A 25991-nucleotide genomic window follows, 5' to 3' on the forward strand; every position below is an offset into this window, starting at 1 on the left:
TGTCTGACCCCTGATGGTCAGTGCGTGTCATAGCAACCAGTCGTTCCACTGTTTGGTTGATTTGCATATTAGGATTTTGTTATATAGGATATCTACTTATTCCTGTTGTCACATCCAATCTCATGTTTTTACACTTTTGCTGCATTACCAACAACACCATTGTTAGAAAACGACACAGTTGTACCAGCAATTTAGTGATATTATTATTATTTCATCAAGTAAGTTTAAGAATGCAAATGTTAAAATGATTAAGTATTATTACTATTCAGTGATCAGCTTCATCTAAAGATCATAGTAATTTTGAGGTACATAAAGGCATTGTCTTAGATAGACAATAAATTTTTCTGTTGAATGTTGCAAATTAAATTTTCAATGTCAGATTTAAAAACTGATCTCAGTTCAGCTAGTGTTGCTTAGTGGTTGAGCGTTGACCCATGTACCAAGAGGTCACCAGTTTGGTTCCTGGTCAAGGCATATGCCCAGGTTGTGGGCTAGATCCCCAGTGGGGACTGTGCAGGAGGCGGCCAATTGATGTATCTCTCTCATAGATGTTTCTATCTCTCTCTCCCTCACCTTTTCTTGCTCTCTAAGAAAAATCAATAAAAACATATTGTAAAAACTAATCTCAGAACCTGAAATATGTAAATGGCTTATTTTTTCAACAATTTTACTCAATACAATTTGAACACACACCCAAAAATAAAAATTACCTTGCTTTCACCCAGAAAAATTAAAATTTTAAAGGCCAAAAAAATTGTTTTGCTTTTAAAGAAAACAAAAACAAAAACTTTAGTGAAGTAAATATTGATCTTATTTGTACTTTGAACATTAAATTGTACTTTGACCTTACCACAAAAAGGTATTTGTAGATAAGTTCACTTTAAAAGTGCTTGTTTTTTAAAAATAATTATTGAATTCAATGATTGAGTGGACTTATATGCATAGATTAAATAATTTAATTAAATTTTACAGTGCATAGGATTATAATCATATTAGAGTTACTTCTGTAGAAAAAGTTTTTAAGGAGAAACAAAAAGCCTAAAATATTGAAAAAATAATTAGTTGATACATTATTCCCTTTTAATAAAGGCATTATGATAATCTAATTATTTACATAGAAATACCTCAAAAATTCAAAACACATTTTTCTTTTGGAAAGAGGATAATATTTAGTTTACAAATGTGTACAAAAATTGCCATTGTCTTATAGGCCATTTTCATGGGAAATGCAATGTCTTATTTCTTGCTGCATTTTATAAGTTGTTATCCAAATAAGTGTGTGGAAATTTTCAAAGTGTAGTTTATGACGTGTTGGAGTGGTGGTGGTGGTTCTGCTTTGTTACTTACAGAGGGAAGGAAGCTACAACATAAAGCTCCAGAAGCCTGCACAGTGAACTCAAATCCTCAGCCAAATTAAAGCACAATCTAAGATCCTTTTAGTCATATATTTCTGTCCCTAATTTTCTTTTTCTTTCTTTCTTTCTTTCTTTCTTTCTTTCTTTCTTTCTTTCTTTCTTTCTTTCTTTCTTTCTTTTCTTTTTTTCTTTCTTTCTTTTTCTTTTCTTGGTTTGGCCATGATTTTGTCTTTGACTTTTAAAATAATTTATTTAAATTTTACAATTTTATTGTATTTGAAGATCTGGTGTGGGTGGGTAGGGGCTGGGAGGAGAGGGGGGAAGGGGGGAAAGTGGGAGGTACCTGTAATACTATCAACAATAAAAATCTATTAAAAATAATAAATAAAAGCTACTTCAGATTTTTTTGTGGATGAGGATCTAAAAAGCAGAAAAATGAGGAAAATAAAAAATGAATAAATACATAAGGAAACAAGAGGTACATTTTTAATAACAGGTATTAGAAAGAAAATATTAATTTAAGCATAAATAGAAACTACTCCTAATTACTGCTAAGTCTCACTTAATATCACAGGTAAAATCTGGTTCAGAGGTATACTCTTTTCTTCATCATTTTAGAAATTTTAAGACATATGAAAACATGCTCAATGTTATTAATCAGAGAGATGTAAATCAAAATGACCATAATGTATCACCTCACACCTGTCAAAATGATTACCATCAATAAATCAACAAGTGATGGCAAGGATGTGGAGAAAAAGGAACCCTAGTACACTGCTGGTGGGAATGCAGACTGGTGCAGCCACTATGGAAAACAGTATGGAGTTTCCTCAAAAAATTAAAAATGGAACTGCCATTTGACCCAGTGATCCCACTTCTAGGAATATATCCTAAGAAACCCGAAACACCAACCAAAAAGAATGTATGCACCCTGTGTTCATAGAAGCATTATTTACAATAGCTAAGATCTGGAAACTGCCCGAGTGCCCATCAGTAGATGAGTAGATAAAAAAGCTGTGGTACATCTCCACATGGAATGTCTATGCAGCTGTAAAAAAAGAAGGATCTATTTCCCTTTGAGACAGCAGGGAGGGACCTTGAGGGTATTATGCTAAGCAAAATAAGGCAACTAGAGAAAGACATATCACATATGTGGAATCTAATAAATATAATAAACTAATGCATATAGAACCAGAGGCTTGAAAACATGGAATAGACTGACAAATCTCAGAGGAAAGGGGGGAGGGGTAGGAAGAGATTAACCAAAAAATTTATATGCATATACGGCTTGCCCATAGATGGAGTGGTGATGGATTGGGGTGGGTGGGAACCAGGTGGAGGGGGACACTGGAGGGTAAAGGAAGACATCTGTAATACTCTCAACAATAAAGAGAATATTTTGTAGGACTAAACAATATAATTGGTGATTTACCTGGAGGTTTGTGTGGATGTACCTACACATTTGGTATATTCTAAAGATGCAGAGAGCATCAGGGGACATATTCTGACAATTTCCTGGTGAACTAGATTTGGGGACTATATCTGTTCCATTTGTTAAATTCTACTTAGAATTGTCAAAGTCTCTAAGGCAAACAGAAATTTTTTTTTTCTCATGATCCCCATCTCCTGGTATTAATGCCTTTATGTAATTCCTACTCTTGAGTGTCCACAGGACCTGTGGCCTGCTTACATGGAATGATTGTGCAAAGGTGATGGGCTTTAGACAGTTACATATATATGATATCTAAAAGTGTTGCACCTGTTTCTACTGCTGGCTTTAAGAAAACAAGTTGCCTTGAATCCTACAGCCACAAGGAATGGAATACTTCTTACTTATCTCAATCATATTGCTTCTGAGCAGTAGGGTTATTATAATGCACGGCTTAATCATTATTCAAAGATAAGCAGACCCATATATTTATCACTTAGTGGTGGGAGAACAAGAGTCAATTTAATTAGGCTTTATCAGGAAATAGCACTCAGCAACTATATTGCATATTTAATGTTAGAAGCTACCATTGTGTTGGATATGAATGGAATGCACATTAAGGAAAGGTTTAATGGGCTTTTATTGAAAACCTTCTGCAGGATGGTTGGAACAGTAGTTGCACACCGTTATTTCCTGAGGAATGTGTTTTCTTGTACCATAGTTCTAGAAGAAAATCTAATATAATTCAATACAAATATATCCTCTCTGGCATGGGACTGTTTGGTGGATGAGTATGAAAAAGATTTGGCAAATACTTAAGGTGTTATTTGTTTAATGAGAAGAATTATTGACCATCAAGCCACAGAGTGAAGCAAACTGTTTGAACCATCCAGACTGTTTACAGGCCTGGTATAGACTCGAGTCCCTAAATTTTCTCCATTGTAATTAGTTTTCTTCTATAGAATCAAATGAAATTATACTATGAATTGTGTCTCACTTATAGATAAATGTAAAAGTAGTCCTCCTAATGCATTAAAAATCATCCGGGATATTTTATCTATTTTCCATATCCTCTGACCAATTACATATAATTTTGAAATCACTTATATATGAGAGTTCAGGCATCTACAATAGAAAGTGTCCTCTCTTCCCTCTCAAGACAAACTCATAATTTTCACATTACAAACATTCTGGGAATGTGTTTAAACACATGTATATGCAAATATATTTAGGTCATTTATTATTTTGAACTATGACCTAGTTATTTTTCATGTATTGAATAGGCATGAATTCTAGCACTAATTAAAGAAAGTACTTGGCTTAGTGATCTGGAAATTTAGACTTTTAAAAAAGCCACTTTGAGACTGAGTTAGGCTGACATTTTATTTTTCTCAGAGTCCGCATCTTAGTATTGTTTCCCTTTTGGTTTTTGCCAAGTCAGTATGGCCAGTAAGCATACTGAGTACTCAGGTAAGTCCAGGAGTGAATTTCTTCCAAGAAAGCCTCAAAATTAAATTTTTTCTGAGAGAACATTGAAAATAAACCTGATAATAAAACTAAAATATCTGCTCTGTTATTTATTTTTTCACTAGCTATCAATGGAACTAGAGTTTTATGGCAAGACGGAATGGAGTGTGGCATATTTCTTAACCTAACTAATCTATCTGTGCCCCTTGTTCCAGGTATTGATTAGGGTGGTCAATTCACTTCAGTTCAGTTCAGTTTCCATTGACATTCTAAATGATCTGTTTGATTTTGGAGACAGCAAGTTATATACCACTGATTGGCTATGTTTCTTTCCTCTTTCCATAGATGTGGGATATTAACTATAAATTAAAATTATAAAAAAGCAACTCTGATTTGTATCTCACCAAAGCTCACACAGTCCGAGGGATGAAAAAATATGGGGATTATCTATTAGAATATCAGTCCACATGTGGTCCACATTGATGGGTCATAATGATGAACCCCTAGGTTGAAGGAAAGGGTCAATGTATAAACATTTCTTCCTTTTTATTGGTATGCAAGTAATTATTGGAAAACAACATTTTGTTGCATACACTTAAAACTATACAAATGATTTATCCAGTGAATTTTTTAAATATATATTTTTAAAACATTTTTACTGATTTTAGAAAGGAAAGAATAAGGAGAGAGAGATAGAAACATCTATGATGAGAGTCATTGATCAGCTGCCTCCTGCATGCCCCCCACTGGGGACCAAGCCTGCAACCAGGGCATGTGCCCTGTCAGGGAATCGAACTGCGACTTCCTGGTTTATAGGCTGATGCTCAACCACTGGGCTACACCAGCCAGGCTAATCAGAGAATCTTTAATTATTAAATGCCAAATCATGGAAAATCTATAAAGTTATTTTGGATGGCTCTAGCTTATATGCCAACACTAGAAATTGCTTTTTTTAAATTCTATTTTGGATTAAAGCTGAATAAGAGCTAATATCTTGAAACGTGTTCCTGATACAAAATCACCTCTTGATTAGCAAGAGGTCCAGTGTCAATATTTTTAAACCTTTTCTTTTTCAGAGTTTACATTTTACCACCTTTTAAAAAAATCAATTTAATGCTCTTGAATGTAACAAGAAAAGGAAAGAGAGGAAGTAAACCTTTAAACAACACTTTCCTTTGGGAATGGTTCAAGTAATTTGTAATGCTTGACTGCAATGGTTGAGAAAAAAGATAAATTTTTGTGAAAGTCTAATGAGATCTAAAAAGGTCTGAAATTATTGTTTGCTGTTGGTAAATTGTTATCTTTGTCCTTTACAGGAAAGAGGAATGACACAAAATGATTTCCTTACCTGCCAGGAGTGAGCATTCAATACAATAGCATTCAGTTATAGCATCTATATTAACCTTCGTAGTTAGAATATATTTTTGTGTTTTATTTTTCTCATCTTTCTTGTGTATTCAATTTTATTCATATTTTCCTATAACATTTTAAGCCCCCAAAATTCTTTTTCTGAGGGATGTGAGCTATAAATAAAGTTTAATAAAAATATATTGGTTCCAATGAAACAAAATTGTGGAGTTCATTTATCTCTGGTGTATATTGGAAGAGTGAACTTTTTATTTTTATTTTTTTAATTTCTTTATTGATTAAGGTATCACATATTTGTCCTCATCCCCTCATCCCCATCCCACACCCCTCCCCACACATGCCCCCACACCCCTGTTGCCCTTAACCGCTGGTTAGGCTCATATGCTTGCACACAAGTCCTTTAGTTGATCTCTCCCCTTTACCCCCACCCTCACCTACCCTCCCCCTGAGGCCCTACAGTCTGATCCATGCCTCCTTGTTTCTGGGTCTGTTCTTGTTCATCAGTCTATGTTGTTCATTATTTCCCCTAGATGAGTGAGATCATGTGCTATTAGAAATACACTTATAAGAACCGAAAATGAGACAAGCAATAATGGTTATGGTGACAGGCAAATGAATCTGTCTGTAGTGAGTTTCTTTCTGGGCCAACAGTTCTTTTGAGACCCAATCTCAATGTCCCAACAGTTCCTTATTTAAAAGCCATCAAGACTACATTATAAAATTTTCAAAAGCCTCCTAACATTTAAATCAAAAAAGGAGGGGATAATAGAAGAATATCATGTAAGGAAAAATATCCTGTAAGTAAATTACATCTAGAAAATTAATACTTTAGAAAATTAATTGTAAGGCTAAAAGCAAGACACCCATGAAAAACACACAAGTTGTCAAAACAAGCCAGAGGAAAATTATTTGGGCAAAAAATGCAATAGGATCCCAAGTCAAATTTATAGAAAATATTCCTTTATTAACTTTTGGTCGAGAATATGTTTGTATATTTTCAGAAAACAACTCCAAGACCATGTGGATTCCAGCAACAGAGAGGAATCTACAGGACTACTCCAGCCATGAAAACAGAAGAGAAGCAGTCCAGAGATGGAAGACGCTGACGTGGCCTTCCCATTCTAGCAGGTAGCAGCTGTGCATCACTGCAGTTGCCCAGGACCAAACCAGAGAGAGTCAGACCTGCATTACCACCATTTGTCCACCATCCAGAACTGTAATGTCAGTGCTGACACATCAAGAGTGAACTTTTTAATGTACATATCTGATCCCACCACCCGTTTATAATCTTTAAAAGTTGTCTTCATAAAAATCCAACTATTTTCTAGGGGTTATAAAATGAATGGGGCCCTACTTACCTCTCTAAATTATTTCCCAAATTAATCTACTTCTCACATCGCATGGTTTAGTCTTTCAGAATTACTTAAGTTTGTAAAACATAATATTGTTTCCAAACTCCATGAATCTACACATGCTGCTTCCTTTACGTCCCCTCCTTCTAGTATCTATGCAATTTCTTCAAATTTCTGAAAACATAATTCTAATATATCCTAACTACAAAACAAGATCTTTCTTTAACCCAACACCAGTCCCACATTAGATTTCAATTGGATCACCTGTTTTCAGGGTACACTCATAGTATCCTGTGCAGTTATGTTTCAAACACTTAGAATGCTGCAATTTCATTAGCATTAGTGGACCACATCCTACCTAATAAAATGGTAATATGTAAATTATCATCACTCCGCTACGCCCACGATTGGGCCAGCGGGAGGCGCAGGGGGTGGGACTCGGGGTGGCCGGGGTAGCCGATTGGGTCAGCGGGACGCTGAGCTCCCATCGCCAGCGGCGGCGCCAGCTCAGTGTCTGCGCCATGGCTGTGCTGCGGAACAGAAGGGGCCTCTGGGGCAGCGAGCTCACGTCCTGCCACAGACCATCAAAAGCAGGGGAGCTGGGTGCCTGTCCGCTCAGGCACCATGCCTTTCAGAAGCCTTCGGCGGGGCGGAGGCTTCTGAAAGGCCTGGTGCACCAGCGGACAGGCACCCAGCTCCCCCGCGATCGAAAGCAAAAGCGTGGGAGCTGGGTGCCTGTCTGCTCCGGCACCAGCGGACAGGCACCTAGCTCCCCCACGATCGAAAGCGAAAGTGTGTAGGGGACCCTACACGTGCATGATTCAATCATGCACTGGGCCTCTAGTTGTTAATAAGTTTGGAGCTCCTTTCTTTTATACTAGAGGTCTGGTGCACAAAATTTGTGCACAGGGGGTGGGGTGGGGTGGTCCCTCAGCCTGGCATGCACCCTCTCCAATCCAGGACCACTGAGTTCTAAACACTGCCTGCCTGCCTAATGCCCCTAACTGCTCCCCTCCTGCCTGATCACCCCTAACCGCCTCTGCCTGCCTGCCTGGTCCCCCTAATGGCCCTCCCCTGCTGGCCTGGTTGCCCCCAACATACACATGGCTGGGGTCCCTCAGCCTGGCCTGTGCCCTCTTGCAGTCTTGGAGCCCTCAAGGGATGTCCTCGAGGGAGAGAGCCTAAGCCAGCAGTCAGATATCCTTATCTCTTCTATGAAGGTGGGAGAGGCTCCCACCGCTGCTGCTGCACTTTCCAGCCATGAGCCCAGCTCAGGGCTTCTGGCTGAGCGACACTCCCCCTATGGGAGCGCACTGACCACCAGGGGGCAGCTCCTGCATTGAGCGTCTGCCCCTGTTGATCAGTGTGCGTCATAGCGACTGGTTGTTTCACCGTTTGGTCAATTTGCATATTAGCCTTTTGTTATATAGGATGGGAGGGACTGACATAGGTCAGAGGGGATGGACATGGACATAGACAAAAGTGTGGTGATGGCCAGAGGTTGGGGGGGGGGGTGGAGGAGGGTAAAGGGGGGGAAAGAGGAGACATCTATAATAGTGTCAGCAATAGAATAAAAACAATAATGATATACCACTACACTACACACCTATTAGGGAAAAAAAAGATACATTATCAACTATGTATTTACTACTTTAATAAAATTAAAAATTTTAAAAAGAAAGAATTTTGTCCAGAAAGGAGTGTTGTTGAAATGTGGTTTTTTTTAATTTTTTAATTTTTTATTTTTTATTTTTATGGTAAAGCTAAGAAAGCTTCAGAGCCCCTGTGAAGGCTGGATTTCTTCTGGGGGAGAGAGCAAGCAAGGTGTAACCAACAGCATATTGGATAACCTGCCTGAAATGATTTAAAAGAGAAAGGGACAGATTCCCCAAGCCTACAGTTATTTGTAATTTATTTTCTTATTCTAAATAAAGTCATTTTTGAACTTTATTTTAAAAAAATCCCCCCCCCCCACCTAAAATTAGTCATTCAGGTTCAATAAACTTTAGGCCTCACAAAACCTATGTTAGTCCCTGAGGGTTGGAGCCCCCAAAAGAGTTCAGATTCATTCATTATATTTATTTGCTCCTTTTAATTCTTGTTCTAGAGGGAGAGTGAGGACAGTTTTTTACTCAGTAATTTTTATAATAAGAATTGTATTGGAACCTGTTCCTTCTTTGGCTGTTTATGGGTTTACCTTACCGGGAACTCACAGAGACTTTAAGCCCTTTGAAGATAGGGACAGAGCTGTATTGTGTTTCTATAATACAGGCACAAAGTTAATACAACTTTTATAAATATTTATTGAAGAAACTGATAAATTTCAGTGCCATAAGGCATTACTTTTCCTTCTGCTCCATCTCTTTATTGAGACTTTTGTGCAAAGCGTAAGGCTGAGGGGATGAGCAGGTCGAGCGGAGTAAAGTTGCTTTTTCCAAACCCTAGATCCCATACTTTGATTTTACATAGAAGATGCATTTCTGAATGACATTTTGAATTGGGTACATTAGATTTTGCTAATATCAACTCCCTTTACTCATAGAGATTATTTTTAATGATGTTTAAACATTTTGTACTATGAGGTACAAAATATTTTGCTTATTTCAAGAATCTTTGCGCATTCTTTCTGTAGTAAAGTGAATTATCAACATGGTAAGTTTATTTGGGGGGGGGGGGGTCTGCTTAAAATGGGGCACACCAGTACTAAATTCGGTTCTAACAATGACTAATCCGCACACCACGTGTGGAGTGAGATGGCTGTTGGACCTAACCATTTTTTGGCCCCTTTGCTCCCACAGCACCTGCTTCAACCAGAGGCAGTGTCTTGACCCTCTATGACCTCTTTGTCATGGTGACCGTGGGGCGTCTACTGCCTGAGGCCTTGGCAATCAGCCGGGCATTGACCTTCCCAAGATGGCGGCAACCCTGACGAACATGCATCAGGAGCAGGGTCCCCTCGGCAGAGGCGGAGCAGGAAGGCACATGGGGAGAGCTTTCAGGCAGGCCAGCTGACCTGACAGAGTCACACAGACAGCTTCCCTCCTCCTCTCCTCTCCTCTCCTCCCATGCTGGCGGGCTGATGGCTGAGGGGAGCAGCAGCCACTGGCGAGGCTGGGGGTGGGCTCGCGAGGGTGGGGAACCTGAGGTGCCGGTCCTGGCTGGGCAGGCGGGCACTTCTTCCTAGGGTTTTGGAGGGTGTTGCGGGGGGAGACGTACCCCAGCCTCTGCACTGGGACAGAGCTGGAAAGAGGGAGGCTGCCCCCTCCCCCACTGCTGGGTAGGATGTTGCGGAAGAGGAGCTATGGATCCCCAGCCCAGAACCACCTTCCCAGGGTCAGGTCGTGGGCTCAGGTGCTGCCAAAGGCTGCCAGACCCTTGGGGTGGGAAGGAGTGTCTGGGCCCACTCCACAGTGAGTCCCTGGCTCGGGTCCCTGAGCAGCGGGCTGGCAGCAGGTGGCAAGAGTAGACAGAGAAACTGGCCCTGGGCCGCATAGGTGAGGCGCGCAAAACTTCTGCCCGGGCAGCGCTGGGTCCACGGAGTTGTGGTGGATAACAAAGTGCTGGCATCCGAGGCTTCGATGCTGGCGCAGGGGTCTGAGAACCTGGCGCCTCTCCTGCCTCCTTCTGACATGGGCTCTGCTGTGCCTCCGGCAGGGGGAAGGTAGGGGCTGGCCCAGCACAAGCCACTTGCCGCTTGCCGCCCACCACAGCTCTCCAGTGCCCTATGGGCTAGAGAGAGGTGACCAGTTGGTCCTTTGGTCATCCTGGTCGTGACGGGCACTGCCTTTATATATTTATATATATATATGTATATGTGTGTGTATATATATATATGTGTGTGTGTATATATACACACACACACACACACATATATATATACATATATGTGTATGTGTGTGTATATATATGTGTGTATATATATACATATGTATATATATATACATATGTGTGTGTATATATATATATGTGTGTATGTATATATATATATATATATATATATATATATATATATATATATATATATGGTATACTCCAGGGATACCATATAACCTATAACATAATAGGCATAAAAAATTAACTAAACAAATCATTATTCATGTGAAGTTATGGGTTTCTGTAGATATTTCAATCATTCAGTTAAATTCAAACTGGAAATGATTATCCAGAAAGTTAATGTCAAAAGGAATAGCAGGATACAAAATAAATGTTCAGATTTCAGTTGCATTTCTATACATCAATAATGAACTATCAAAAAGGGAGACCAATAAAACAATCTCATTTACAAATGCACCAAAAAATAAAATAAAATACCTGGGAATCAATTTAATCAAGGATATAAAATACCTGCACTAGAAAAAGTATAAAGACACTGAAGAAAGAAATTGAAAAGGTACAAATAAGTGGATGCATATACCATGTTCATGGATAAGAATAATTAACATTATTAAAATATACATACTACCCAAAGCAACCTATAGATTCAATGCAATTCCTATCAAGATGCCAATTGCATATTTCACAGAAATAGAACAAATATTCCAAAATTTTATATGAAAACACAAAATACTTGAAATAGCTACAACAGTCTTGAGAAAGAAAACCAAAGTTAGAGGAATCACATTACCTGATATCAAAATATATTACAAGGCTACAGTAATCAAAACAGCCTGGTACTAGTATAAAACAGACATATAGATCAACGGAATAGAATAGAGACCCCAGAAATAAACCCACTCCTTTAAGGTCAATTAATATTTGACAAAGGAGGCAAGAACATTTAATGGGGTAAAGACAGTTTATTGAATAAATAGTGTCAAGAAAATTGGACAGATTGGTGCAAAAAATGAAAATAAACCACTTTCTTACACTTTATACAAGAATAAAACCAAATGGATTAAAGACTAAAGTCTTAGACTAGAAACAGTAAAAATTCTAGAAGAAAACACAGCCAGTAAAATCTCAGACATTTCTGGTAGCAATATTTTTTTCTGATGTATCTCCTAGGGCAAAGAAAACAAAATTAAAAATTAACAAAAGGGACTACATCAAACTGAAAAGGTTTTGCATAGCAAAGAAAACCATCAACAAAATGAAAAGATAACACACTGAATAGGATAATATATTCACTGATACATATGATAAGGGGTTAATATAAAAAATTTATAAAGAACTTATAAAACTCAACTCCAAGAAAACAAACAATCCAAAGATGTAAAAACAAAATTGAATAGACACTTCTCCAAAGAAGACGTACAGATAGCAAACTTTACGAAAAGATGCTCAATGTCACTAAGTCTCAGAGAAATGCAAATTAAAACCACAAGGAGATATTACCTCACACCTGTCAGAATGGCTATCTACAATAGATCCATAACAAATGTTGGCAAGAATGTAGAGAAAAGGGAACCCTCATGCACTATTAGTGGGAATGCAGATTGGTGTAGCCACTGTGGGTAGCAGTATGGAGTTCTCAAAAATTAAAATGGGCCCAGCTGGTGTTGCTCAGTGGTTGAGCATCGACCTAGGTACCATGAGGTCACAATTTGATTTCAGGTCAGGGCCCATGCCAGGGTTTTGGTCTCAGTCCCTTGGAGAAAGGGGAGGGGGGGGGGGCATGCAAGAGGCAGCCAATCAATGATTCTCTCTGATCATTGATGATTTTATCTCTCTCTCCCTCTCCCTCTCTGAAATCAATACAAAATTTTTAAAAAGAAAAAATAAATAAAATGGAACTGCCTTATCATCCAACAATTCCACTTCCAGGAATATATCCCAAGAAACCAGAAACACTAATTTGAAAGACTATATGCACCCCTATATTCACTTCAGCATTATTTACAGTAATTAAGATTTGAAAGCAGCCCAAGTCCATCAGTAGAAGAGTGGATAAGACAGCTGTGATACATTTACACAATGGAATACTACAAGGCCATAAAAAAGAAGGAAGTCGTACCCTTTGCAACAGCATGAATAGACCTGGAGAGTAGTATGCTAAGTGAAACAATCCAGTCAGAGAAAGAAAAATACCATATGATTTCATTTAAATGTGGAACCTAATGAACAAAATAAGTTAACAAAATAGAAACAGACTCATAGACAAAGAACACAGACTGAGAGCTTCCAGGGGGGAAGGGGAGCCTGGGTGATAAAGGTGAATGAATTAAGGGGAAAAAATGAACTCATAAAGCCATTTATGAGTTCACAAGTCATTTTCATAACAATAGGATACTAGGTAGAAGACATGGTGATTGCCAGAAGGAAAGGGGGTTGGGAGAGGTAAGAGAGGATAAAGGGAAGATAAATGGTAATGGAAGGACACTTGACTTGAGATAGTGAAAACACAATACAATATACAGATGATGTATTACAGAACTGTCCCCTGAAACCTATATAATTTTATTAATCAATGTCACTCCAATAAATTTAATTAAAAATTAAATAAATACATTTAAAAACACAACAAAGGACAATAGGTGGTGCAGTCTACACATGGCACAAATTGATTCCATCATTCTCAAGTAAGAGGTCCATCTATATAAAGGGCATTCATGTTTGACAATTGGAAAGTATTAGTAGGGTACTGGGGAAAGCAACCAATAAAATATATAACCAGTTACTTAAAACTACCTTACCTTACTGGTTCAGAATAGATTATTGGCATGAATACTGGTCATTCACAGTTTGTGTTCCATTTCAACTGTAACCAACATATTGATTCTTCCCAAAGCAAAATTTTCCCTCCAGCTTGGTCATCAATAATTACTTTATGGAAGGATTGAATAAAAAAGAAGAGAGAGAGAGAGAGAGAGAGAGAGAGAGAGAGAGAGAGAGAGAAGAAAACACTCATGGACATGGACAATAGTGTGGTGATTGTGGGGGCAGGGGTGGAGGTGGAAGAAGGCATAGAGGGGATAAATAGTCATGGTAAAAAAATAATGACTTTTCCATTAATAAATCAAAGGATCATGGTTTATCCTTACTTTTACTTTCTTTAAGAAACTGTGTAATCCTATCGTGGTATCAATCTCAATTTACCAAATATCTTCCACTCAATTTCTTCTTTAAAGTTGCATATCAACTCTGTAAGGATGCTAGAATGAAAAGGGACTGGCTTTAAATATAAATCTTATATTAGTCAAAAAACTATGGTTGGACGAGAGAGTTCACTCACATGTCCAAATCTACATATTTTAAGTAAAGTTGTAAATAATGTAAAATATGAATCTAAGAATGCAATGTAATTTCATTCTATTAATTTTGTATATAGGGAAAGTGAAAGCCAGTGAAGTAAAGCCTATAGATGGTTACAAAAATATGAGTCTCTATCATAATTATTATGTGCACAATTTTTCCTATAATGTATGCTTTATAAAACTGAGAAGTCCCTCTACAGTAAAAAGGAAAGGGAGATAAAAGTTGATAAGAAATCATTTATTTAGGAATCTATAATAAAACTATAATATGCTAACTAGACCAAATGTCCTTCCGGATGAAGCCGGGGCTGTCAGGGAAGTCCAGGTCCCGGGTGCCAGAGGGAAGCCGGTGCTGGCAGCCGGGGGAAGGAAGGCCTACTCTTGCATGAATTTCGTGCATCTGGCCTCTAGTCTTTAATAAAAAAGAAGCCATAAATCTCATTAGACATCACAAGTCATTTTCATAACAATGGGATACTAGGTAGAAGACATGCTATCATCTTTCACTTACAAAAATAAACCCACATCTAAGTGACATTTTCAGGTTTACCCTTCTCTGTCAGTCAGCCACTGAAACACAAGTGATCTAAGTGCCAACTCCCACGGGCCCATCCAACGTGTCTGCATATAGTTCATTGATCATTTGGCTAAAATACAATAAAATTTATTGCTAAAAGTAACTTCAGGTCATAAACTTTCATATATTTTAAGTGTCTATGTGGCACAGTAATGTTTTTCTGCCAACAAATAATGGTACCAGTTTAAGGCTGATTAACTGAAACCTAAACCCATGGTTGATATAGTTTTAAGACCCACGGGTGAGGTGGCTAACCAAAAAAAAGTGGATTTGACATACAAGGTTAGGATGTTATTATCAATTTATTTCTTGAAACACTTTTTTTTGGATGTTATTATCAATTTATTTCTTAAAACACTGTTTTGTTTTGTTTGTTTGTTTGTTTTTTCCATGAAGAACTATAAAATAAAACCTGGTCAGACATTTGTTCACAATGACAAAAATAGATTCCTAAGAGAATAATTAATGTCTTATTAAATACTAGAGGCCTGATGCACGAAATTCATGCAATAGTAGGCCTTCCTTCCCCTGGCTGCAGGATCAGCTTCCCTCTGGCACCCAGGACCCAGGCAGCCCCTGCTTCATCTGGAAGGTCAGCTTCATGTGGAAGGTCATCCGGAAGGACATCCAGTCTAATTAGCATATTATGCTTTTATTATTATAGATGTTTCTTCATAAGCTAGGAAATGCCTGTGAAGAAGCATCTATTTTGAAAATGCCTGCTCTGATTTTTAAATCTACATAAAATTATACTTAGATTTGGGGAGGAAATCTTTTATTGAAATAAAACTCTCTTTATATAAAAGGGGATAAGTAAGAAATGTTGTGAGGTAGTCAGAATAATGACCCTCAAAGGAGTCCACATGAATTTATTTCTAGAACCAATGGATATGTTACCTTACTTGGCAAAAGGGACTGACATATGTGATTAGATCAAGAACCTTGAGCTGGAGGTATTATTTGGATTATAGCACAGTGGAAGAGAGAAAGGTAGAAGAGTCACAAAGACACAGAGATTCAACTTTGCTGGCTTTGATGATGGAGGGAGGGGGCAATGAGCCAAAGAATGTGGATGGCCTCTGGAAACTGGAGAGATCAATGCAATGAATTCTCTTATAAAGGCTCCAGAAAATGCAAACAAATAAGCAAAAAACACAAAAGAACCACAGTTGTGTTGACATTGATTTTAGCCAAGTGAGACCTATGTTGGGCTTCTATCTACAGATTGTAAGGTAATAAATTTGTATTATTTATGCTGCTAATTTGTGATAACAGTGATAGAAAACTAATGCAGTTATGCTAACCTTTCTTCTCAAAGTGGCAGATTAAATACTATAAGTACTTATTCCTACTGCTTCCTAAAACACTGAAATAATAGCGAAATGTTAAAGGCTTAGCAAAGCAAAGAGGTAAGGAAAGGAGACAGTAGCAAAATAAAACTTGAAAGTCTGTTTTAAAGGCATATTTAGATAACAAAAAAGTTATTGAAAAATAAAACTGTTATAGAAGAAATGAAAATCTTGGAAAAGAAATGAAATGAAATAAATGGACATAAACTGAAAGTCATAAAACTTAAAATTAAGAATGTCTTCAAGAATGTAGAGAAAAAGTACATAACAATAACAAAAGAGAAAATGTAAGAACATTAGAAAATCATTGCCAAAAGTTCCAACAGCCAAATAATGAAAATTCTAGAACGACAGAATAGAGAAAAATAGAGGGAAATAAATTTTAAAAAATTAAGAAAACTGTCCAGACTGAAAAGACAGAGCAAAATGGACTAAACTTGACTCACACTTAGGCAGTACATCTTGCAAGTTAAGAACAGTGGGGAAGATTATAATATTCTGAAAGCTTTAAATTGAAAAGGAATTAAAACTCGAAGTAGTATCAGACATCTCAGTAGCAACATTAGAAGGTTAAAAAAAAAAAAAAGAAAAGAAACAATGTCATTGAAATGTTGAAGGAAAGTGATTTCTACACCAGACCAAACTATTAATATTAATTAGGAAGTACAGATTGATTATTTTAAAAATCAAAGTCTCAAAAAGTTCACTATCATATTTTTTGAGAAGCTCCTGAAAAATGTGTTTAATGAAAACAAAGAAGTAAACCAAGAAAAGATGAAAACATATGCCCATAAAACAGGGTTTCTACACCAAGAATGCCATAAATGGAATTCCCTAGCATGATCCTAAAGGAAGATCCCAACACAATGGGAAAATTATCAAAACATATGGGCTCAGTCAGAGAAAGATAAATATCACATGATCTCATTTATTTCTGGAATATAATGAACAACATAAACTGATGAACAAAAACAGATCCAAAGACGGAGAAGCATCAATTAGACCCTGGTCGGCAAACTGTGGCTCACGAGCCATGGCCCCTTGAGTGTGGCTCTTCCACAAAATACCATGGCCTGGGCGAGTCTATTTTGAAGAAGTGGCATTAAAAGAAGTTTAAGTTTAAAAAATTTGGCTCTCAAAAGAAATTTCAATCGTTGTACTGTTGATATTTGGCTCTGTTGACTAATGAGTTTGCCAACCACTGAATTAGGCCATTAAACTCAGAGAGAAGGTAGGGAGGGTGGGGGTAATGGGGAGAGATCAACCAGAGGACTTGTATGCATGCATATAAGCCTAACCAATGGACACAGACACTAGGGTGGTGAGAGCAAGAGTGGGGGTGGGGAGGAAATGGGGGGATAAGGACACATATGTAATACCTTAATTAATAAAAAGAAAAAACATATGGGTTCAATTGTTATAGCACTTAAAGAAAACACTCATGGTTAATCTAATTAAAGCATGCTGTAACAACATTGGAAATTTAGGGTAGGGTGGATGTGGTGGAGGTGTAGTGGGTAGCAAAAGTTAAACAAAACAAAACCAAATTGGGTTTTCATCTACTTCAGTTAAAAGCAAATAGATAATGTTCCCAAATGGAAAATCAAGAAGCAATTTAAGAATGGTTAGGGATTTGCATATAAATAACAGTTTGAACCACCCAAGAGGGCAGGGACTTCTCATGTTTCTAGATTTAATTTAATTAAAAACAGACTAAGTGGACTACCTGAGAATTAGTTTTTTTTTATTGTAAAATCTCTACCATATAGTTGTTGCGAAGATTCAAATAATGTGGGCAAATTACCATGCAAATGATTGACATGCGGAGCTGGGAAAGGATGAGCAGGAGTTCTGGGTGAGATTCTTAGTAAGCAGTGGAGAGGTGATGGGCCCTACTGTATTTGCTGTCTACAGTACTCATTGATCACACGTAGCCCAAATATTCTGAAACAGTCAAGATTTCAAGACTTTTCAGGTAAGAAAATCAGCATTTGAAAAAAGAAAAAAAATATTCTACTAAATGATGAGATCCATCTTCTTTGAACTCCTCTAGGCCAGAAGCTGTAGGAACCTAGCTTTTAAAATTAATTCTGAGAGGTACCATGGGCATATGACATATCACAGAACGGGCCTGGTCCAAAGTTAGGAATATACTTCTTCTGTGAAACTCTTTCAAAAGAAGCAGCTGAACACTTTTTAAAAAGGTGACTTCTTATTTAAACAAAACAAGGATTTGTCTGTTGTACTTACTGTGGCTTTTGAAACACACTGGCTCAGCAAAGGAGAAGCTGTTCATGAAGACACCTCCAAGAAATGCAGATCTCAAATAATATGCATTAAGTTCAGGTTCTATATTGCTGACGTGTCTCACCAATAAGGAGCCAAAATAAAAATTAACTTCAAGGATTGAATTGTGATGGATTAAATTATTACCTTTTAAGAGTTAAGAGTCTTCGGATAAACACATTGAATCAAGAAATATGTGTAATTAACTGTTGGGAAGTGGAAAAATGATGAACACCCTTTAAATATTAAACCCAATCATGATTTGAAAGTTATAGTTTTTATAAAACTGAAGTTGCAGTATTGAATACATGAGTTTATATTTTTGTAACCTAAATGACCTTGTTCATTTAAATAATTATAAATTGCATGCCAGACAATGAAATTAGTTTGATGGTAATTGAATATATATATATATATATATATATATATATATATATATATATATATATTTCTCCTATATAATAAAGAGGTAATATGCAAATTGACCATCACTCCAACACACAAGATGGCTGCCCCCATGTGGTCAAAGATGGCCACCCCCATGTGGACACAAGATGGCCAGCAGGGGAGGGCAGTTGGAGGGGACCAGGCCTGCAGGGGAGGGCAGTTGGGGGGGACCAGGCCAGCAGGGGAGGGCAGTTGGGGGGGACCAGGCCAGCAGGGGAGGGCAGTTGGGGGCAATCGGGCTGGTAGGGGAGGGCAGTTAGGGGTGACCAGGCTGGCAAGGGAGGGCAGTTAGGGGCAATTGGGCCGGCAGGGGTGCAGTTAGGAGTCGATCAGGCTGGCAGGGGAGTGGTTAGGGGCAATCAGGCAGGCAGGCAGGCAGGCAGGAGAGCAGTTGGGAGCCAGCAGTCCTGGATTGTGAGAGGGATCCCAGATTGGAGAGGGTGCAGGCTGGGTTGAGGGGACCCCCCCCCCCCCCCCGTGCACGAATTTCATGCACCGGGCCTCTAATCCTCTCTAATAAAATGGTAATATGCAAATTAACCATCACTCTGCTACATAAGCCACGCCCACCCCAAGCCACGCCCACCAGCCAATCAGGGCGAGTATGCAAATTAACCCCAATCCAAGATGGCTACAGCCACAGAGAGCAAGGTTTCCCAGGTAACAGAGGAAGCCAAGCTTTCCATAGCTGTTGCAGGCCTAAGCCTCCACTCAAGCTACAAAGTTTCAATTATAGAAGGTAAACAAATTCAAACAAATGGCAGAATGGAGCTTGAGAGAGCAGGCCAGGGTTGCTGGCGGCAACAGGGGAAGCAAAGCTTTCCGCACACCCTGGCCGGGCTCACCCGCTTAAGGCTACAAAGTTTCAATTGTAGAAGGTGAATTAACTGCCACAGAAATGGCTGCCGGAGCCCCAGGCTTGGCTCCGCTCCAGGCTACAAAGTTTCAATTGTAGAAGGAAAATAAATTCCAGATACCAGGGCCTCCACTTGGGTTGCCAGGGGGCGTGGCTGGCCTGCAAACCACCACAGGCCCCTCGCTCAGGCCGCCCCACACCCCAAGGGAACCCACACCCTTATCTGTGACACCCTTCAAGGCAAACCAGCTGGCCCCCACCCGTGCACCAGGCCTCTATCCTATCTAATAAAAGAGTAATATACAGGTTGATCATCACTGCAACACACAATATAGCTGCCCCCATGTGGTAAAAGATCCTGCTCCCATGTGGACACAAGATGGCCACCACAAGATGGCCAGCAGGAGAGGGCAGTTGGGAGGCACCTGGCCTGCAAGGGAGGGCAATTGTGAGGGACAAGGCCTGCAAGGGAGGGCAGTTGAGAGGGACCAGGCTTGCAAGGGAGGGCAATTGGAGGTGATCAACCCTGCAGGAGAGGGCAGTTAGGGGTGACCAGGCTGGCAGAGGAGGGAAGTTGGGGGCAAACAGGCTGGCAGGGGAGCAGTTAAGCATCAACCAGGCTGGCAGCAGAGTGGTTAGGGGGTGATCAGGTTGGCAGGCAGAAGCGGTTAGGGGCAATCAGGAAGGCAGGCAGGCAAGCAGTTGGGAGCCAGCAGTCCTGGATTATGAGAGGGATGTCTGACTGCCCGTTTAGGCCCGATCCCACCAGGATCGGGCCTAAACGGGCAGTCAGACATTCCTCCAGGAGTCCCAGATTGGAGAGGGCACAGGCTGGGCTGAGGGACAACCTCCAGCCGTGCACGATTTCGTGCACCGGGCCTCTAATATATATATAATTCAAGCACAAGCACAACTACTGAAGTAGAGCTCACAGATGTGCTGTGTATCCAAGGTGAACTCTCTTCATAGTATGGAATGATAGATAATTTCATAATACAAACAGCGTGTAAGACACCTTCCTCATAATCTCCCTCTTCCTTCCACAGAAATAATCTATTAAGGTTCCATCTTGTCTAGATAAAGTGGCTCTTGAATAATCAGACAGCTAAATGCTTTTTTTATAGTATTTAAAGTCATACATCTATGAATGAATTTAGAACAGCTTAAGAATTTTTTTGAAAATTAATGATATATCCTTATTTTTCATTTGGTAAGTATTTGCAAAAGCCTATTCACCTATTGCTGAAAAGGATGAGTAATATTTAAAATGAAGATAAGCATTATCAAAATAATTGTATTTCTTTTATTTACATCATTTTGATAAATAGAATGAAATATTTTATCATGACAGGAGCTACATACACCATAAAAATCCCATAAAAAGGGATTAGTTTGCAGTTGTTAAATAATTATTAAGTTCAATGAACACATTATATTTTGGTGGGCTGAAAACTTCCTTGGCTTACGTTGACTTTTACTCTCTTTGATTTGAGTTCATACAAGTTCCTGAAATGGAAACACCAGAGGTTTATTTTTTTATTCAATCAATAAAATGCAAAACATTTCACTGCTGAGAAAACCTGTCATGTGCAGAATGAACAAATGTTACACAAAATCACTTTGATAAGAAGTCACCTCTTCTAAAATAATTATTTCACCCAGTCACTTTTTCATATATGAAACTGCAAAGATTTTGTGTGGAATGATCAGTGTCAAAAAAAAATCAACAAAAGGAGAATAAAAGCAATTCTTTATTTTTATCCAAATATATTAGACTTTATAATTTAGTTAGTTTCAACAAAAACGTAGAGTCACCGTATATCATCCAAACCAAGACGCTGGAAGAGTGAAAGGGAGAGCTGTTAGCAATTACACAGGTACAACAGGACAAGCTGGGACTCTAGGGAAACTGGGCCTATGATCAACTTAGCAATAGGGGTTAAACTGCAATTACATGCAGAAATCATATCTTTCCCATACATATGTGGTAAAAATAAGGAAATAGCATTCACTAAGATATATTAATTTTGGCAAGAGTGGTTGTTCTTTCTCATCATCCAAGTCTCTGTTTAAGTATCACTCCCTCCCTAAACCAGTAAACGCCTCTAAAATAATTACTATTTCACCCAGTCATTTTTTTTCATTTTACCCTGTTTTCCTTTCCTCAAGTAATGTTACTATCTGAAATCATCTCATTTGTTTTTTGTCTGTCTCACAGTGCCCTCCCCATTCTCCTACTGATATGCATTGTTCAAATGGGCAGTGACCTCCTCTGACTTAGTCATACCCAAATCCCCCAGGAGGGAGAAATGCCTGGGACATAAAAAAACAAAGCATGCAAAAAAAAAAAATTGTTTTTTAAATGAATTAATGAAAACCTTTGGAGAGTTTTTTTGGGGCCCATATTCTACTTGGTACTAAAGACAAAATAACTACCCAAATTAAATTATGGCTCTATTTAGTTTTAAGTGTTTGGGCTAAATGATCTATGCAGTTCCTTCCACTGGTAATAAATATACTTCCTCCCCTTCCCCCCCACCCCCCGCCAACTCCTCTTTCTGCTACTATTTCATTTCCTATATCCAGCAAAAAGGAAAGTTCAGAGATTAAGGGGTAGGGCAACCAGCTCTATTCACAGTGGATGGATGCTCAAGGTTGATCATTTTGCCAGTAACAATTAATTCCCTGGTATATGTTTGCACCTACAGAATTTGGTTGATACAGAGGTAGCCAGAAGGTATTCTTGTAGTCAATGATTAAATTGTTGATGTAATAATTTTCCAATAAGGGAATTATCACAAGATTGCTAAAAACAGGAAATGATGAGCGCCAAACCAGCCATTAAGGATTTGCATGTTAATGAGGCAAATAGATTAATTATGGGCAGAGTTACACTGCAATGTTCAAAAAGTTTTATAGGAAAATCCATTATATTCTGATAAGGAACACATAAATTTTCATTAAAATATCCGCATTCAAAATCTTTATTTTGTAGGTGTTCTGCTGCGCAATAGTTTGTTTCTGTAATGAATTATAATATAAAACCTTAAGGTTAAGAAATTGTACTGCTAAAATTATTTTGGTAGGCCAGGGATCCAATATACCAATGAAATCAGTATTTAACCAACCAAACAATAATACCAAAATAAAATAAATAAAAAAACACACGAATGGGTAAAATACTTTCAATTCATCAAATTTTAAATTCTCTCAAGTATATACAAAACATTCGTCACAAACTGAGTGACAGGTGTTGGATAGGATAGGTTCCCCAGGTGAAGAAACAAAGTCTGTCCTATTACAACAAATGCCATTAACAAAAGAAAGGCTAAGAAGCCCTAACTGGTTTGGCTCAGTGGACAGAGTGTCGGCCTGCAGACTGAAGGGTCCCAGGTTTGATTCCGGTCAAGGGCATGTACCTTGGTTGCGGGCACATCCCTAGTAGGAGGTGTGCAGGAGGCAGCTGATCAAGGTTTCTCTCTCATTGATGTTTCTAACTCTCTATCCCTCTCCCTTCCTCTCTGTAAAAAAATCAATTTTTTTTTAAAGGCATAAGAAAAGAGAATCAGAGGGAACACTCTGTAAATTGTATCAATGTCTATCTGTTGTGCTGTACACCTGAAACTAACACACACAAAAAAATGTTGAATGGAAACTGTAATAAAAAAATAAAATTAGCCCAAATTGCATGGCTCAGTGGTTGACTTAGAAACCAGGAGGTCATGGTTTTGATTCCCAGTGAGGGCATATATCCAGGTTGTGGGTTCGATCCCCAGTGTGAGTCGTACAGAAGGCAGCTGATCAGCGATTCTCTCTCCCTTTCCATTCCTCTCTGAAATCAATAAAAATGTATTTAAAATTTTTTAATTAAAAGAAATCTCTGACAAAAAAGAAGACACTCAATTAGACATATATTTAAAGCATAAATATTTATCATCTTTTTCAGTGTATTGTTGTGTCTCTGCAAGGAAAAATTATTGGTTTTTGAAATGACAGAAGTTTCAGAAACAAAGTGAAAATTGACTCAGTTTGAAACAGAGACCATTAATTATGTAATTTCACACATTCTCTGCATTCAGTATAACTTGGCTACTGACTATCACAATGATTCAGCATTTGTTCAGAGCTCACAGTTTTGTTAAATCATATACAAAACAGGTGTCCAGATTTTAATTAGTCCAGGAGAGGACCAATTCTCAAATTAATTTATCTTTATTTTCCCCCAGTACTAGCAAGTTTTAAAAATTGTAAAAAATCTTCAACATATTGATATGCTCTAAAATTTACAAGTTAAATATATAACAGTTATATTTTGTCAGGGCCATAAATAGAACAGACTTGTGTGACTCCCTCATATAAAGTACAATTGAAAACCTTTCAGGACCTTAAACAGCAGAAAACATTAAATTAGATTTTAAAAATGACAAATAATTTAAGGCTAAAATATTTGGTATTAATAATTAATGCCAGTAGCCTTCCTAGCCTAATAAAGTAAACATGCACAAGAACTACAACTCTGAACAAAACATCACAATTTTATCAGATAAATATGTATGTATGCATGAGTGTGTTCATATATATGTATATACATATACATACATATATATATAGTTTTATCGCCCTGAAAGATATCTATTCATGTTCAGCTTAATTTACATGTTAGAAATGTCATGGAGAATACCACCCCTTTAAATATATATATGTATATATATATTTCCAGAATATACAATATAAATATACCATATATAAATCATGCCATAAAACTAAATGCAAAATTTGCACATTATTGCATGCATGATGTGATAATACATGCCCGTTAGTAAGAATTTCCTTATGAGGCCCTCCCTTCACAACGTTTGCTTTCTGCACAGTAGCAGTACTTGGGAAATAAGGCTTCTCAAATAAGCATATCTGACTGGGGAGGAAATGTACCTTTCGGATTCCTTAGAGAGGATTCCCTCATCAGCCAAATATTAGGTTATTACTAAATCAAACAGTAAATAATGCCTAAGAGGGTGTTTGTTATGTGAATCGATCAGAGTTCATTTTTCTTAATTTGGCTGGGAGATTTCCCTCCATCCTGGCTCCTCCCCCAGCCATCCTTTGAAGCTTTGGTGGCAGGTCAGCCACTGACTGGCTCATGGGATCAGACAACATCTTGGTGGCTTTAGATACCAGTTTTTCTTCTGAGTTGCCAGGAACTGAGCTTATTCGTTGAAGTTTCATGGGCAAATCTCCCAAGCTGTAGGCTTTTTCTGAGGTTGTAGAACTCATCCTCAAGAGTTTCCTGGGAAAGTCTTCTCTTCCAGTCATTTTCTGCAGCTTAGATGGAAGTTTTGTACTAATGTCATCTAGGCCATCTAAGCAATCCACAGAATTATGTCTTTCTTTGCTGTTAGTTATGGCTGGTGCTATTAAGGGGGACGACATAAGAAGCATTTCTTCCTGTTCTTTCACACTGTAAGGTGTGGTGGGGACTTCAAATGTTGCGTGGAACTGGGAGTAATCAACTTTAAAGAACCCTTCTTCTAAGGAAATTACAGGAAAAAAACGATGACCCCAAAGAACTTCATCTTCGGTGTATGATGTTCGAGCTTGACAAGTCATCCCTGCAAGCAAAAAAAAAAAAAAAAAGTCCTTGATAAAATTTTATGCATAGTGGAAGCACAAGTGAAGCTAGTTTGAACTAAGGAATTTATCTTGGTTTCGTATTTAATCTTTGGAATGTCCATTTGAGTAGAATAAGTAACAAAATATGTTAAAAGTTTTCATAAAGGTTGATAGCTTAGAGGCATATACTTTCTTCCAATGAAAAACATGAGGCACTTTCATGTTTAAAGGGCAATACACCAATAGCATACTTAATTGTTTATCCATAAACCAAAATAAAAGGGCATTGAATAATAGCAATAATAGCAACAAATTTGTCTCTATAAGGAGATAAGTGTAGAAGTTATATAATAATTTTCCATTTTTCAAGAAACAATGTGATATATGAAACAAACCTGCCTTTGAATCCAAACATCACCACCGTGTAAACTTATGAAAGATATTTAACTGAGCATCACTTCTGTTGAATAAAACATGGAAAATAACACCAGTCCACAGGACAGCTCTGAGATTGAAATATAATAAATAACATGTACAGAAATGTAAAATATGTTGTATAATGTCTACACACAGTTTGTTCTTATAAATGACAGCAAAAATAACTAACCCAAATATTTCCTAAATAAATAAAAGTTGGGAAATATTTCTTTGTTAGATAATGGGAAGTCATTGTGGTGGTTCCATTCTTTTGGACCTTTAAGG

At 38.0% G+C, this 25991-nt stretch overlaps 1 protein-coding gene across 1 annotated transcript in view; it reads right to left on the minus strand.

The window, feature by feature from the left end:
* Positions 1-24699: 24699 nt before the first annotated feature.
* The window catches only part of KCNJ3 (potassium inwardly rectifying channel subfamily J member 3), a 141955-nt gene continuing 140663 nt past the window's right edge, over positions 24700-25991 (minus strand). Inside the window, exon 3 of the mRNA XM_079781809.1 lies at positions 24700-25288. Coding sequence (XP_079637935.1) covers positions 24702-25288 — 587 coding nt within the window. The 3' untranslated portion in view covers positions 24700-24701. The remainder of the gene's footprint in view (positions 25289-25991) is intronic.

The sequence above is a fragment of the Cnephaeus nilssonii genome (assembly GCF_951640355.1).
Source record: "Cnephaeus nilssonii genome assembly, chromosome: 10".
Taxonomy (NCBI): Eukaryota; Metazoa; Chordata; class Mammalia; order Chiroptera; family Vespertilionidae; genus Cnephaeus; species Cnephaeus nilssonii.